We start from the raw sequence: 16623 nt of genomic DNA, 5'->3' as shown, positions 1-16623 counted from the left end.
CCCTGAGCGCAGGGGCCGGGTCGCCATGGCGACCCCAGCACTCCCTGACGCTACGCCTATGGGGCTCACTATATGGTGAAGAGAGGCCTTATGGGCCCCCTAAGGATCCAGGGCCAGGGTGTTAACCGCATTTCCTGCATCCCCTATAGTTATGCCCCTGCTCTTTCTTTCTGCTTCACACCACCCTCAGTGACTACTCTGTGAATTCAGCATCCCTCTGCTTTCTACTGTATCTTCCCTGCCTTCATACTGCTACCTTTTCTTTCCAGAGAGCCTTTGCACCTAATTTCCTCTTTCAGACCGTTAAACACCTCTACAGATTACCCGCATACATTTTAGGGGCTGTTCAGATGCCATTTTACACTTTGCCCTGGGAATTCCATCCAGGGATTCTACCTGAATTTCTGAAAACAGGATTCCGATAAAACCAGAAAAGGGCAGAAAAATAAACATTTAGTCAAACAGAAACCAATAAGGTCACTATTTTAGCAGTTTTCTACTCCTTTCTTAAAGCAGACTACAGTATTTTCGAAGCACCATTGCCAAAAAGGAAAGGAAACCTGCTCAAATGATACTTAATGAAGTGATCTCCATTAGACCAAAGAAATCCCATGGTTCCACCCAAGGGTTCTGTCTGAGTCCTGTTTTTGGTAAAAAAAAAAAAGACGAAACATGGCACAAATCCCAGGATGAAGTGTAAAACATAGTGTATCATTAAACAGGTTTTCTCCCTATAGACATCTCATTAATTAGATTCTCAAATACATATTTTTGCAGAAAACACATATTGCAAGACATTTGGCAATGCAATATCAAGTGCCAACGTCTAGCCTGGTCTGGCTATTAGTGACTAATGTGGCTACAGTTGGTATTTAAATGCATTATGAACCTAACCGATACATTATTTTCATTACATTTCAGTGGCAAAAAACCCAGACAGGCAGAATATTTGAGGTGTCAGGCTTGTCTCCTGACACGGAGTATCGTGGAAGTATTTACATTTCAATCGGTAAAGAAAGGAAAAGTGCTATACAATTTTTCGTAATAAGAACACTTCCAGGTAAAAAAAAAAGCTTTAACTTTCTTCTTACAGTATTTTTTAAAAGGGCTTAGTCACACGGGCGTATCAGCACCCGTACATGGGCGCCGGTGCGCCTATGTGACTGAGCCTTTACTGCAGGAAGAAAACGGCTGTACTGCAAGATGGAGGACTCACCGCAACACTGAAAAAAGAACACATGAGCAGCAATGAAGCCGGTCACATGTTCTTTCTTCCAGCGTCTTCTACCTGCAGTAACATGGGCACTGATGCGCCAGTGTGACTAAGCCCTTATTGTGGAATATTCAGCATCAAAATCTGCACTGCTAACATGGATTTTGATGTGGAATTGAAAATAGCAGATTTCTGTTGGCAATTCTGCATCAATATCTACAGTTAGATGTGTGGATTTTGGTGAGAAATTCCAGGATGGCATATTCTGCCACGCTGTTGCGGAATATTCTGCCCTGGGTGAAAGGTCCCTTATTAACTATTTTTTATTTATGTATAAAAAAAAAAATAAGCAGACAGTCCTTATGTTATTATTTTCAAATAGAACTAGGATTATGGCGTGTTAAGAGTCCACTTGTGGTATTTGATGTCTTTCCTCTTGTGTCTGTCTGTGTGTAAGGGTAAAATGGATTTGTAGAGAGCCATGCACCAATCAGAGGTGCATTTGCGGGCTGAGCTGATAGCCAATCAGACTGCAGGGCTTGGAGGGGTAGAGACTGGAGGAAACGGTTGGATGTGAAGGTGACAGCTGCCAGTCACAGAGTAGAACCTAAAACATACCTTTTATTACAAATATAGATAAAAAACGAGCATGCAGCCAAAAAGATGCATAAAGATACTTCCTTTTTTAAAAAAATGTTTTTAATAAACAATTGAGAAGCATTTTCTATACTATTACAGATATACCGTCATTTTTGATCATATTGCAGTTGTCTCTCAGCAGATTATGACATAGCTAAATTCTCGATTTACATTTTATACTTATTTTTTTATAACTAAAAATCACGATAACAAAATAAAATAAAAACAGAAACAAAGCAAACATATAGAAACAAACTTAGACCTGTTATGACCTCAAGATTACATGCCGTCTCCCTCCTTTTCATTTATTGTTCTTTGGACAATGGGTAGGTATTTTCAGGGTCTGTCCTCAGCATGTGCACGCACCCAGGACACATCCCCAATCAGCGAGGTGGAGAGCTGGCCTAGAGTCCTGGGTTCCCCCCCACGGCACCAACACGACAATCAGCACACCCTTAAGGGAAGGGTCTCCCAATACCATCTGTTCTTGATACCAACATCTGTGGCAGAAACAATCCCTCAATTTCTCCCTTATTCTCTGTGGAAGCATTCTGACAAAACTCTCCCATGTCTCAAAGAACGACTGCACCATCTTTTCTTTAAACAACGATGTTTCAGCCCAGTCCATTTGGAACAGAAATGCCAGCTTATCCAAGAACATTCTAAATGTAGGGGCCACTGGTTTTATCCACATCTGTAGGATAGCTTTTACTCCTGCTGCTGCCACAAAATGTAAAAGCTTGCGCACCCCTCTTGAGCAGTGGTGTACACTTGGGTCTAAGTACCCAAAAATCGCCCATGCTGGCTCCTGTGGACAGAAATTCGTTAGATTTGTGCTAGTATATTCGTGAATTTGTGTCCAGAAAGTCTGTATTGTAGGGCATGCCCATAAGTTGTGGTATAGATTAGCGCCTGGAGCCTTACATTTAAAGCAATTTGACAAGGTTAAAAACGATCTGTGTGCGATCTGGAGTCACATCTCTAGAAACCTAGTTGAGGGCAGATAATTATGAGCCGATGACATTGACTTTATGATTAATTCTGGTGTAAGGCCTGGGTCGTCCTGAGACCATTTGTTGACCCCCGTGTCTACATCATCTTGTTCCCGCATATTCTGTACTGCTCTATATATTTTAGAGATCATACCCTTCGTGCCTTCCGATCTAGAGATCCATGCACCACCTGTCTGCATCCAAATTCTCCAAAATGTGGCAGGAGTTGTTGGATATAGTGTCTTGCTTGCAAATATGAGAATAGTGGGATTGGTAGGTCAGGGTATTTTTGTCTCATCTCCTCAAATGACAGGATGCAGTTCTCTTTTTTGTGTAATAGTTTGTCTATGGAGCCGACCCCCTGCCTGTGCCAAACCGAAAAGATCTCGTGGGGATTTTTGTCCTGGAAATTGGGGTTGTGAAGAATAGGTATGGGGACACACACAGGGCCGCCTGACTGTTTCGGCAGAGTCTGTCCCATGCCCTCCAGGCCGCAAGGATTAGATAAAGATACTTTCAACCTGAAAACACTACTGTTCCTATCATATAGAAGGGATTGCATGAACACTCACTTATCATGGTTATGATGAAATGTGGAGGAGGGAAAATATGAGCCCACAACCCACCTCATTGACACCATGCCTGATAGTAACTGTCCAAGCAGAAGGATGTATCCCTAAAAATTATTGCATAGCCCTATAAATTGGCCAACGTGCAATACAAGTCCTTCCCAGCAAAAATGAGGACCTCAAAAAAAAAAGATAATAAACACTAGCGGAAAGCAGGATCTAAAGGAAGCACCCAGGCAATTCTAGCCCAGTGGGGTATGACTATATCCCTATTCCTATATATAATCAGGACAGAGCCTGTTGCCCCAACAGCCAGACTCAAATGGGTTTGGTAGGCTGAAGATGTCCCATGGTGTCTATTAGTATCTGGCTCTATGTGTTTCTCTAATCAGATGTTAAGATTAGTCATCAGGAGCCATGCAAAGCAGCAAGATATAATAATGTTAAGGATGCTAAGACCTGTCAAGGAAGCAGAGTCCGGTGGGGAGAAGCTGGAGAAAACTGCCTAGCCAACATTTTAAAACTTAGCTATTTCTATTTTGACAGTCTGCCCATTTTTCATTCAAGATCCCTTTAAACATTTCTCTCGAAAAAGTAAGTAAGGGTTCAGATGAGGCTGCTTACAATTACAGTTGTTAATTAACTATAGAAATGGTGCAAAGGTGTAAAGAGAATTACTGCAGTTGCTATTGCATTATTTTTATGTGCATGCTTGTTTTCTATTTGCAGATTATTCATTAGCTACACTGATTGCCAGTCTGACTGCTGTTTTTATCATCACCTTGGTTGCTGGGTTACTTTTTTTAAGCTGTAAATACATAAAACAACAAGAGAAAACTCCAAATTCCCTAGTGAGTATACACCATGGAAATATAATTATGTTTTTATTATTTATTTACTGTATATTAGGCCCAATGACCATGGGTTGGTTTGATTTGCGGACGGCAGTGGATTCAATAGGAAAGCAGGAGTTCAAAAACAAAAAAAAACGAAAAATGCCAAAATACAGAGTTACAAGAAAAATGCTCCTGAATAATTTTTAATGAAGAATACAAGTATGTTTTAATCCAGGAAAACAGCGGGTATCCCTGCTAGCTTTATAATCACATACGTGTGACAACGATGTCTGCCCTCACTTATCTACCCGTTTGTGTAGGCATAGCTTATGATGTGTACCCCTAACCCCTCCATCTCGCCACAGAGCATGGTGCTAGGAGCAGAGTGGAGGTGCGCCTGCGCATCACCAAATAAATCTGTCTTGTCACGCTCCCTAGAGAACTCTATACATTTTGGGGCTAAAGCATCACCTATGTCCATCCTCTGGATGCAAGCCATCTCCCTGCCAAATTTCATCAAAATCGCTTCAGCGGTTTGACCGTGAGAAGGTAACAAATAGAGATGAGCGAGCATACTCGTCCGAGCTTGATGCTCGTTCGAGTATTAGGGTGCTCGAGATGCTCGTTATTCGAGACGAGCACCACGCGGTACTCGTCTCGATTAAACGAGCACTGACCATTGAATTCAATGGAGCCGGCTCCATTGAAAGCAATGGGCTGCCGGCGATCTCAGGATGAATTTTCGGGAAGGGCTTAAAAATATAAGCCCTTACCTGAAAATCATCCTAAAATGTGTAAAAATAAAAAAAAATGTATACTTACCTTTCCACTGCAGCCGGAGTTCAGCCGCGTCTGGCCGGCAGTTCTCCTGAACTGCTCTGAGTAGTATTCAGCAGCCGAGGATTTAAAATCCCCGCCTGCTGAATGAGCTGCCTCTGATTGGTCACAGCCTCACCAATCAGAGGCAGCTCTCACTCACACCCATTCAAGAATTCATGAATGGGTGAGTGAGTGCTGCCTCTGATTGACTCAGCCGCTGAGCCAATCAGAGGCAGCACTCACCCATTCATGAATTCATGAATGGGTGTGAGTGAGAGCTGCCTATGATTGGTGAGGCTGTGACCAATCAGAGGAAGCTCATTCAGCAGGCGTGGATTTTAAATCCCCGTCTGTGAATACTACTCAGAGCAGTTCAGGAGAACTGCCGGCCAGACGCGGCTGAACTCCGCATGGTTATAGGGCCATAATCCATAATAATATTATAAATGCAAAAATAACTCTGTCTGTTTGTTTGTTACTAGAGATGAGCGAGCACCAAAATGCTCGAGTGCTCGTTACTCGAGTCGAACTTTAGTGATGCTTGAGAGTTCGTTTCGAGTAACGAACCCCATTGAAGTCAATGGGCAACTCGAGCATTATTGTATATGACTGGTGCTCCGCTAAGGTTTTCATTTGTGAAAATCTTAGCAAATCACCAAAGACATGTAAAAATCACAGAAATGGATAGGACAGGCGAGGAGCAACATGCAGGGCTGCATTTCGTGCTCCGAGGTCTCACTATTAAGCCACAATAGTGGCAAGAGTGAGACCACCCCCCCCCCCCCCCCGCACTGTCAGCATAAAGATCGGATTCCCCGGCCACAACATGTCAATTTTTTTCTCCGTTGCGGCCGCGCTCTCCTAATTGGGAGCGTCAGTTGCAATGGAAAAGCATGCAGCCAAGCCACTCCAAAACCCGTGGCTGAGTGCTGCAGGTTTTGAGGCAGCGCTTTCCCGGCGTAAACCTCGCGTTTTTTCGCTGTGACCAAACTGCGAGATTTCTGGCAGGATACCGACCTGTGGGAACCCAGCCTAAGGGCTCATGCCCAAGGCCGTGATGGACTCCGCCAGCAGAATATCGCAGCGGAGTCCACCACGGCACCCCCCCAAAACCCTCATACTTACCACTCCGGATCCTCCGTACGCATCCCGCAAGGAGGGCCGTCGCCTACGCGCAGTACAAATACTGAGCCAGATACTGGAAGGGGAGCAGTATTGTTGGGCTGCTGGAGCAGTCAGCAGTGATAGTAATGGTACGCTGATCCCTACAGGACACCAGCTGGATTCCTGAAGCAGCACGGAACAATCTGCATGCTTGTGTTCATAGCGGCAGTAATCTCTTAGGTATCTCTCTGCACTGACTTTGTCTTGATAATGCCGGTAGCTTACTGATAGATACATTATGTTCCAAAAATGATTGTTATCCTCGAGTTGCTATCATGGCCTCTATTTACTTAAACGCTGTTATGGTCGGAAACAACCTTATTTTGCTAATGTATTCTAGAATTAGGGATTCTATTTATCCTGTGAGCAGAGCTTTTAATAAATGTTATGAGCATTGCATCGGTGTGCCAATATATAAGTTATCTACATTAATCCCATTGGATGCGCCTTCCAAGGGGACACTTTAAAGTGGCTAAACACTGTCCGGTTCCAGACCTGTTGTGGCAAAATCAGGTCAAGAAGGATTAACAGGGTTTTCCAACGAGAATACTACTGATGACCTATTCACAGAATAGGTCATCAATAGTTGATCGGCTGGGGTCCGTCCCTTGGGACCCTGACCGATAAATACACAGAGGTTGGATCTGAAGCAGCAGATTTCAGTTAGACCCCAACCTGCAATTACAAGCAGGTTTCAAGATTTAAATTATCTCTCTCTTTTACTTTTTATTTTAATCTTTTAATATTTCTTTGGAAAGAAATATTCCATTTTGGAAAAAAAAAGTTGCACTCAAACACAGTTAAAAATAAATTTTGAAATACCTAAAACAGTCAACAGGACATTTTTGTGTTAGTGACTTTGTAGTGAATAATCTTGCAGTCTCGTGCCTAAACAAGGAAGAAACATTACCTGTGGACTGCAAATTAGATGGCCAGAGGCTACCTCACTTATTATAAGAGGGGGAGAGGTTAAGATGACATTATGTCATTTTATGTCTATTACTGATCTGTGGTTTTATTGATGTTATGTTTTCCTTCTATCTATTGCAATCTGATTGTTTGCCCCATCCTCCCTAGGATTCACTATTGTCCTCATCTTTATACTCTCCAGGCACATGGTTAAGGGTAGAGGAGTTGTAGCATTGTAGTGCATTTAGGCCGGTCTCACATGGACAGGTCAGATTTCGCATGCGGGAGCCTGCAGCGGAATCCAACCTTGACCACGGCCGGCAACCCGCATATCTAAATTATCTTAACTGTGGAGACCGCAGACACTCACCGTCGGTCATGTGCAATAGAGTTTTTTTTTTTTAATTATTTGTATTTCCCGTGCCATCGCTAAGCGATGATGCGGGTACCTGTGGCCTATCTGCAATGTTCAATGTAGATGGGCCACAAATCGGGCAGCTTTTATTGACTTCAATGGAAGCCGTTCATGCGGAATCTGCATGAAAACAGAACATGCTGCAATTTTATTTCCGCTCGTGGAAATAGCAATTGCTATCTGCTCATCTGGGCGGATATACAAATGTTCTATCTTTGTAACGTTTGCAGTATACCGCGGATCATCCGTGCAGCTGACGATCGTGGATTCCGCAATTCAAATCCAGTCGTGTGAGACTGGCCTTACTACTAAATAGCCTTGCTAGACTGACTAGCGCAGGGGTGTCAAACTCATTTTCACGTGATAAAAACCTCTTTACGTGACTGTACTCGGGTAGTGGAAGAAACACTTCCACTTTCACTCTTTAGTACATAGCACTTATTGAGCACTGTGTACTAGGAAAAAGAGAAGGCAGAAGGGTTAAAAAACATTTCTTCCTCCTGCTCTGGGTTATCAGCTGTGACTAACAGCTGACAACCGGTCCTGATTGATTGCAGTCCCTCTGATTGATTGCAGAAGCAGAAGCTTTAATCCTGTGCTGTATTTTTACTATGGGCTGGACCCAGGACCAAGTGCCGTAAATTTACTGTGCTTGGTCCTTAATGGGTTAAATGTGTAGTTTGCTCACACCTAGTCTCCACAAATACTGCTGATCCTTTAGCAATTAATTTAAAGTTCCGGGATTAAAATGTCATTAATGTGCTCATAATGCAGGTTTTCAAGAAATCTCCAACCTTGCCTCTAATGACCTTGCCGAAAGATCAGTTGATCAGTTCCTGTACTGCAGAATGTTATCCAGCTACATCTATGCAAAACTATGACCAAAACCATCAGAAGACATCCAGAAAAACCTGGCAAGCAATAACTAGGAACTCACAGCTTTACGCAAGTCAATCAAATGATGGCATTACATGGAGTCAGGATTCTGCGGTGGACACAAAGGGGTCATGTTACCCTCAGAATATTAGCAGTTCACTCTACTCAGTACATTATGGCAAGTTGTTTGTCAGGGCAAACCATAATATGACATATTTTAAAAACACTATCCCAAATCCTAGCAGCAAAGATTTGTATGCCTCTGAAGGAGACTTCCAGATAAAAACTAATCAACCTTTTGTAGATTGGGTCAGTGATGTGTCTACTGCTTTTATTGATATTCCCTTTAAATTCAGTTTATTCTCCTCCTCACTTGGTCCGGAATCAAATACTGTTTTCAACAGCATCCCTTCAATGGGATTAATATCAAGTGTAACAGTAAAATATGACAGTGATTTCACTACACCGATGAAACAAACCGAGACCCCTGCATCAGACTCACACATTGATGGTTTTACAAGTAACCAGATGGAGGAACACAACCTGCAATGCAGTTTATTGGAGCATGGTGATAGCTCCTATATCTTACAGTGTCCCGAAGAAAATGTTACAAAAGACACTTTGGATAGCATAGTTCAATACAAAAGCCAATGCATTCTGTAAATGTTTCAGAGACTTGTTAACATCATGTACAGAAAGTAAATCACAAAAAAGAACCAACACTTAAAGAGTTTTTTTGCCTTATTTTTAATTCCTCCTGCTTGTGCCTTAATATTTTTTAATAATGAAAAATTCTTAATTTTACTTATTTTTAGTCTCCCTAGGGGACTTAAACTTGTGATCATTTGACCGTTAATACAGTATAATGCAATACTATGGTACTGCACACTACTGTATTTTAACAGGATTGTTATTAAGAACATGCCATAGGCATGTCTTATTAGACAAATAATCATGGCAGCCCTGGTGACCTTTAGAAGGCCCCAGGCTGCTATGGCACCCAGAAGCGTGGCTGTTTAGGCCATCTAATAAATCCAGATTGATCAAGACATTTAAATGCTGCTGTAAGAATTAACAGCAGCATTTAAAGGGTTAACAGCCACGTTCTGCGTTATCTGTCATCATTTTTTCTATCAAGGATCGCCGATACCAGCCATTTTTGAGCTGGGCTTAATTCCTGAGCCAGCTGCTTACACAGCATATGGTGTGGATGTCTATATATGTTCTAACTGCACTGAGCATATCCAGTTATGACGTGTATAGTTATATGGGTGTTGAGAAGGGATTAACTTTGTTGTGTTATTTTTTCTCTCTCTTTTTTAAAATGCATGTTATATTTGATTTCGATTAAATGGAGTGTCCAGTTACCTTACAACATCCCTTTAGTAGGGCTGTCTGTAATAAAATAATAAATAGAGCTGTACTTACCCCTCTGCTGCCACCAGGATCCAGCGTTTCAGTCCCGCTGGGGTCCCAGAGTTTGTTGTGACAGTGACCATCATCGGAAGTCAGGTGACCACTACAGTCACTCAAAGGCTGCAGCATCACGGCTCATTCTCTTGTCATCAGTGCTTATATCCTGACTTCCAGTGATGGTTGCTCTCATAACAAAGGAACCAGAGCACTGGATCGCAGCAGTAGAGGGGTAAGTACAGCTTTGCTTCCTATTTTAACACAGACATCCCTATGAAAGGGATGTCATATGGTAAACACAAAACCCCATTAAAAGTAAAAACGAAAAAAAAAATTGCACAGATGTTGCATCAAAAAATAAAAATATTAAAAATGCAAAAATTGGTATAACTGAATCAATAAATGGTCCAATTTATTAAAATATCACATTATTACACATTATTCAAACTACTAACGACCACTTCACCGTGAGTATGTATGTTTGTGTGTGGGTGCTTCTCATTCTCCGTCCCTGATGACATCATCGCAGGTCCTACAACATATATAAAAAAACACAAAGCCTCACTGACAGAAGACACTGACCTATCGCCGCTACAGAGATTTGGTGGGCTGAAGGACCTGCGATGATGTCACTAATGTGGGAGAAGCTATTGTACAGTTTGGTAAAAGAGATCCAGTGGACTGAAAGACCTGTGGTGATGTCCCTGCTGAGGTAGGAGCCATTGTGCAGTTTGGTAGAAAGTACTGGATACTGGATAAGCCGACAGCAGCCACCGGGACTTGTGATAATGTCACCCTCATGTGATCACCTGTGTGGGTGGGGTCAGGGATCACATGACCAGGGGCTGATCACTGTATCCAGGTCTCTGCTGACCTGGTGATGTCTGGAAATCAGCATGAATGCACCACAGCTGTGTGTGAATCAGGATTCATGTAGTAGAGCTGTGTGTGCGATGTGTGGGGAACATAATGGATGTACCATGTAGCACAGCTTTGTGGCTCATTGCACCACCAGTAACACTAGTACTATAATTTTCTAATAATTACTAGTAATCCTATACAGTGAATGCTCTCAGGAAAGAAATATCCAATGCAAGTATTGCGCTTTTTTAGTCACTCTATTTCCATGAAAAAATTGAATGAATAGCGATCAAAAAGTTTTACCCCAGAATGATACTAATAAAAACTACAGGTCATCCCCCCAAAAATTGAGTCCTCACACAATCCTATTGACAGAAAAATAAAATTATGGGTGTCAAAATATGGTGACAGAAAGCAATTTATTTAGGGTAATAACTATCTGAATACAGTATGTTGTTGGTTTGAGTCTTTCCTGTGTTTGGTGATCACCAAGGCCAAAGGCGCACTAGAGTATTTTCATTCTGTGTATTGTCTGAACCTACAACAAAGAGTAAAATCTGTGTTGAACATCTGTAGGACAAGTTGACACAAGTTGAATTTAAAAGCGTTCCGCAGGTCAGTTTTCTCTAGTCTTTTTCACAGTGTATAGATGACATTTCTTCAAATCTCATTCATTAATTCTGGGTGATGGGTGGGTGGCACGTGCCCATGTTACAGGTTGCATGATGATATAGTGATGACAGGTGGAGGTTAAGGCGGCACTTTTTTTTTCAAAAATAATTTTACTGAATATCAACCTTTTTTTTGCCTTCCTCTGGATCAACAACACAGGAGGATAAACAGGCTGAACTAGATGGACATTGTCTTCATTCGGCCCTACAAACTATGTTACTATGTAATGGTTTCACTCTACAGGAGAGTTCATGTACTTAAAAGTTGCATATGAACTTGATGTAAACTTCCTTAACATAGTTTATTCCTTTGACAGTACTCTAAATGTCTTCTGCAACATAAAATATACGTTTTCTTTACTCAGCGTCTCTTGCTGACATATACATCTCCAGTATGTCTCTCTCTTGGCAGCAGCGAGGCACATGACTTCTCACCGAACTATCAGCATCTTTTACAACTTCTCTTGTCTGTGACATAACCACTACATACATCATCTTTGGCCATAGGCTCCAATCTCAAATTGGGTTAGCGTCCTTACACACATCATAGACGGTACTTCATATACAGAGGCTGTTACACAATAAAGATGGTTCAATCCCTGTGTCACCACCAACTTTATTGTGTAATGACCTCTGCCCCATTACTCCAGTAACTTATACATCATATACATTACACATTAGCATAAACACTTTACATGACATCATATATATGTTATCTGCATCACATTTTACAGTATGAGCATACTTAATCTATGGTATCATACACATCACTATGATAACATAACCGCAGTGCCCGTGAGTCTTCATACCCCCATCCTAGCCAAGAATTTTACATTATGCCATCCTGAGGGTCTTAGTCCACTCACGCTTTCTCAAAACTTCTTTAACCATCCATTTTTGCTTCTTTCTTGGTCATCGCTGATTCTGACACACAGACCTCTCACAGTATCCTGTGCAGGTCTACAGGGTCTCAGGAGAGACTCCCTCTCTTCCCATGCACTGTGACACCCTTCACCCCAAGAGTCTGACCCATCATCTGTTTGGCATCACTTTTCTGCCCCATGTCATCAGGGCTCACTTTCACCCCTGGTCATTAGGGCCTTTTCGGTCTGGCAGCTTCACCTACTTCTTAGCAGCTCTCTGGGCTGCTCTCCAGCATGAGGAAATGGCCTCCACAACTTCCAAAGTCCTTGCAGCTGTGTTTCCCCCTCTCTTTGATGCAGTTACAATTTCTTATATACAGGGCGCCTGAGGTGTCCAGAACTTTCATGGCGCATGCCAGGGATGTGGGCAAGGCTTAGCCCCATAAATCTTTCACTATCACAGGTCAGATCTTCTAGGCCAGGGGTGTCAAACTCATTTTCACCGAGGGCCACATCAGCCTTATGGTTGCCTTTAAAGGGCCAATTCTAATTGTAAGACAGTAAAAGTGAACCCCACAGTGGCCCGATTGGTAAGAAGGTCCCCCAGAGTGGCCAGTGGTGCATACTATTATACATATATATATATACACACACACACAGGCGCACACTATTATTATACATATATATGTATACACATTCGCACATTCTACACATACACGCACAGACGCACACCATTCTGCACATACACGCACAGACGCACACCATTCTGCACATACACATACAGACGCACACCAGTCTGCACATACACGCACAGACGCACACCAGTCTGCACATACACGCACAGACGCACACCAGTCTGCACATACACGCACAGACGCACACCAGTCTGCACATACACGCACAGACGCACACCAGTCTGCACATACACGCACAGACGCACACCAGTCTGCACATACACGCACAGACGCACACCAGTCTGCACATACACGCACAGACGCACACCAGTCTGCACATAAAAGCACAGACGCACACCAGTCTGCACATAAAAGCACAGACGCACACCATTCTGCACATACACACACATCATTCTGCACATACATGCACAGACACACACCATTCTACACATACACGCACAGACGCACACAATTCTACACATACACGCACAGACACACACCAGTCTGCACATACACGCACAGACGCACACCAGTCTGCACATCCATGCACACCATTCTGCACATCCATGCACAGATGCACAATATTCTACACATACACACACAGACGCACACCATTCTGCACATACATGCACATACACACACACTATTCTGCACATACACGCACACCATTCTGCACATACATGCACAGACGCACACCATTCTACACATACACGCACACTATTATACATATATACGTACAAACACACACATATATACACACATACATACACACAGGTACACACACACATTATATACACACACACATATACACACACATACGCACACAAGGACACTTCTGCATTTTTATACTTACCTGCATCCACTGTAGTTCCACTGGCAGGTATACCGGCTACTCTCAGTCCTTCTTGGGGCCCTCCTGCATACTTGGGCCCCTGATGTCTGCCAGGCCTGCAGCCATGAACAGAGGAAGAGCTAGTGTGAGGAGGTCAGCGCTGACCAGGCTCTCACCCTGCAGCTGCTCCACCTCAGCGCCGCTCTCCTCGCTGCAGAGATCATGTTCTCTGCACTCTTCTTCCCTCCTCCGCGGCCCTTGTCAGTCTGCTATCGGCACTCCTCTATTACTGTCTGCACTAGACAGTACAAGCCGAGAGAAGATCGCCTACTGACAGCAGTCCGGAGGTGAGGGAACTTACGGCACAGCCGGCGGGCCACAGAAAATGAGGTGGCGGGCCTTGTGTTTGACACCTGTGTTCTAGGCAGTGCAAGTGATATAAATCAATGACTAGACATATCACTGCCATGTCATCAAGGGGGCAGAACCCCTTCGCATTGCACCTCACAGCACTCTCACCAATGGCATTTACCAATGCCTCTGCTTAGCACTTGCCGCTGCTGCTGTCATCCCCTGGTACCTGCCAGGGGAGCAGTGTTTCTCACTTGTTCTCTGGGGCGCCTGACATGAGCACTACCAGTGTTCCTAGCTGCATGTCTCACCATCCCTTCTCCGAGCCACATCTTGGACCGGGAACGAGTGGAGCTCAGCTCATCTTTCAGCGGCATCTGACAGGGGCTGCAATCTGCTCATGTATAAGGGGAAGCACTGTCAACACTACCGCCTTAGAGCTGTAGCAGAAAATCCATAGCCTTCATGCTACGTGTGAACATACCCTTCACTGCTACTGACTATAACAGAGGCCATAACACGGTTCCAGATCGAACTTTTTACCAGCAGTTTCTATAGTCGGCTAACTCAGCACTCCGTGGGAAATTATTTCTACCTTAGTTCACAAATATACCAATACTAATGAGGATCTCAAATAATTTTGTATGAAATGATTAATATCCCAAATATTTTCAGTATTTGCCCACTGAAACTACGGAAAGCATAACCAACCACAAATATAACATGGCTCTATGTCAGTTTAATATACTGTTCAAAATTTGTTTCCCAAGATTTTGGCACTGTAAGGACAATATCTGTATTGATCTCCATACACCTATCCATAAGGCTTTTCTTATAGCCACGTACAAAGAGTTTAATATATGAGACTTGTCCATAGATTAAGCTGACAAATGTTGTAATAAGTAACATAGTAACATAGTTCGTAAGGCCGAATGAAGACAATGCCCATCTAGTCCAGCTTTTATCCTCCTATGTTGTTGATCCAGAGGAAGGCAAAAAACCCCAAGAGCAGAAGCCAATTAGCCCTTTTGGGGGAAAAATTCCTTCCTGACTTTCTAATCAGACTGTTCCCTGGATCAACCCCTAATAGTTCCTACCTGCCTGTATACCCGGATTAACAATTAACTTAAAGGAGATGTCCCGCGCCGAAACGGGTTTTTTTTTTTTTAAACCCCCCCCCCGTTCGGCGCGAGACAACCCCGATGCAGGGGTTAAAAAAACCACCCGCACAGCGCTTACCTGAATCCCGGCGGTCCGGTGACTTCAATACTTACCGCTGAAGATGGCCGCCGGGATCCTCTGCTTCCGTGGACCGCAGCTCTTCTGTGCGGTCCACTGCCGATTCCAGCCTCCTGATTGGCTGGAATCGGCACGTGACGGGGCGGAGCTACACGGAGCCGCTCTCTGGCACGAGCGGCTCCATAGAAGACTGCTGAAGACCCGGACTGCGCAAGCGCGGCTAATTTGGCCATCGGAGGCCAAAAATTAGTCGGCTCCATGGGAACGAGGACGCCAGCAACGGAACAGGTAAGTATAAAACTTTTTATAACTTCTGTATGGCTCATAATTAATGCACAATGTATATTACAAAGTGCATTATTATGGCCATACAGAAGTGTATAGACCCACTTGCTGCCTCGGGACAACCCCTTTAAGATTTATATCCTGTAATATCTTTCCGCTCTAGAAAGACATCAAGTCCCCTTTTAAACTCCTCTAAGGATTTTGCCATCACCACTTCCTCAGGCAGAGAGTTCCACAGTCTAACTGCTCTTACAGTAAAGAACCCCTTTCTGTGTTGGCGATGAAACCTGCTTTCCTCTAAACGTAGCGGATGCCCTCTCGTTACCGTCGCAGTCCTGGGTATAAACAGATCATGGGAGAGATCCTTGTATCATCCCCTCATGTATTTATACATAGTTATTTGATCACCCCTTAGCTGTCTTTTTTCTAGAGTAAATAATCCCAATTAGGATAGCCTCTCTGGGTATTCCAGTCCCTTCATTCCGTTCAAAAAAAAAAGCTCTTCTTTGAACCCCCTCCAGTACTGTAACATCTTTCCTGAGCACCAGTGACCAGAACTGTGCGCAGTATTCCATGTGAGGCTTGACAAGTGCCTTATATAGTGGAAGAATAATATTCTCGTCCCTCGCCCCTATACCTCTTATAATACACCCCAAGACTTTATTAGCTTTCGCAGCAGCTGACTGGCATTGGTTACTCTAGTTTAGTCTATAATCCACTAGTACCCCCAGGTCTTTTTCCATATCACTTTTCCCTAGCAGAACCCCATTTAGTGTATATTGGTGACATCCGTTTCTCCTACCCATGTGCATAACCTTACATTTTTCAGCATTGAACTTCACTCCCCTGAAAATAAGACCTACTCCCAAAAATAAGCCCTGGCATGATTTTTCAGGAAGGCTTGAAATTAAAACCTGAAAATAAGCCCTAGCTGCATTACATTACAAAAAAAATAGATATACATTACCTAGCAGGTATGGTGCAGGTCCCTCCCGCTGCTCT

General features: G+C 43.4%; 1 protein-coding gene across 2 annotated transcripts in view; it reads left to right on the top strand.

Annotated features, from left to right (window-relative positions):
• IL22RA1 (interleukin 22 receptor subunit alpha 1) overlaps positions 1-9152 on the top strand; it is a 30315-nt gene extending 21163 nt beyond the window's left edge. For both annotated transcript variants that reach the window (XM_066575076.1, XM_066575077.1), the window contains 3 exons: positions 922-1060; positions 4143-4264; positions 8331-9152. In XM_066575076.1, the coding sequence (XP_066431173.1) occupies positions 922-1060; positions 4143-4264; positions 8331-9095 (1026 nt within the window). In that variant the 3' untranslated portion in view covers positions 9096-9152. The remainder of the gene's footprint in view (positions 1-921; positions 1061-4142; positions 4265-8330) is intronic.
• The last annotated feature ends 7471 nt before the right edge of the window (positions 9153-16623 follow it).

Source organism: Eleutherodactylus coqui, chromosome 1 (genome assembly GCF_035609145.1).
Source record: "Eleutherodactylus coqui strain aEleCoq1 chromosome 1, aEleCoq1.hap1, whole genome shotgun sequence".
In the NCBI taxonomy this organism is placed as follows: Eukaryota; Metazoa; Chordata; class Amphibia; order Anura; family Eleutherodactylidae; genus Eleutherodactylus; species Eleutherodactylus coqui.
This window is presented reverse-complemented; position numbering and strand designations above follow the sequence as displayed.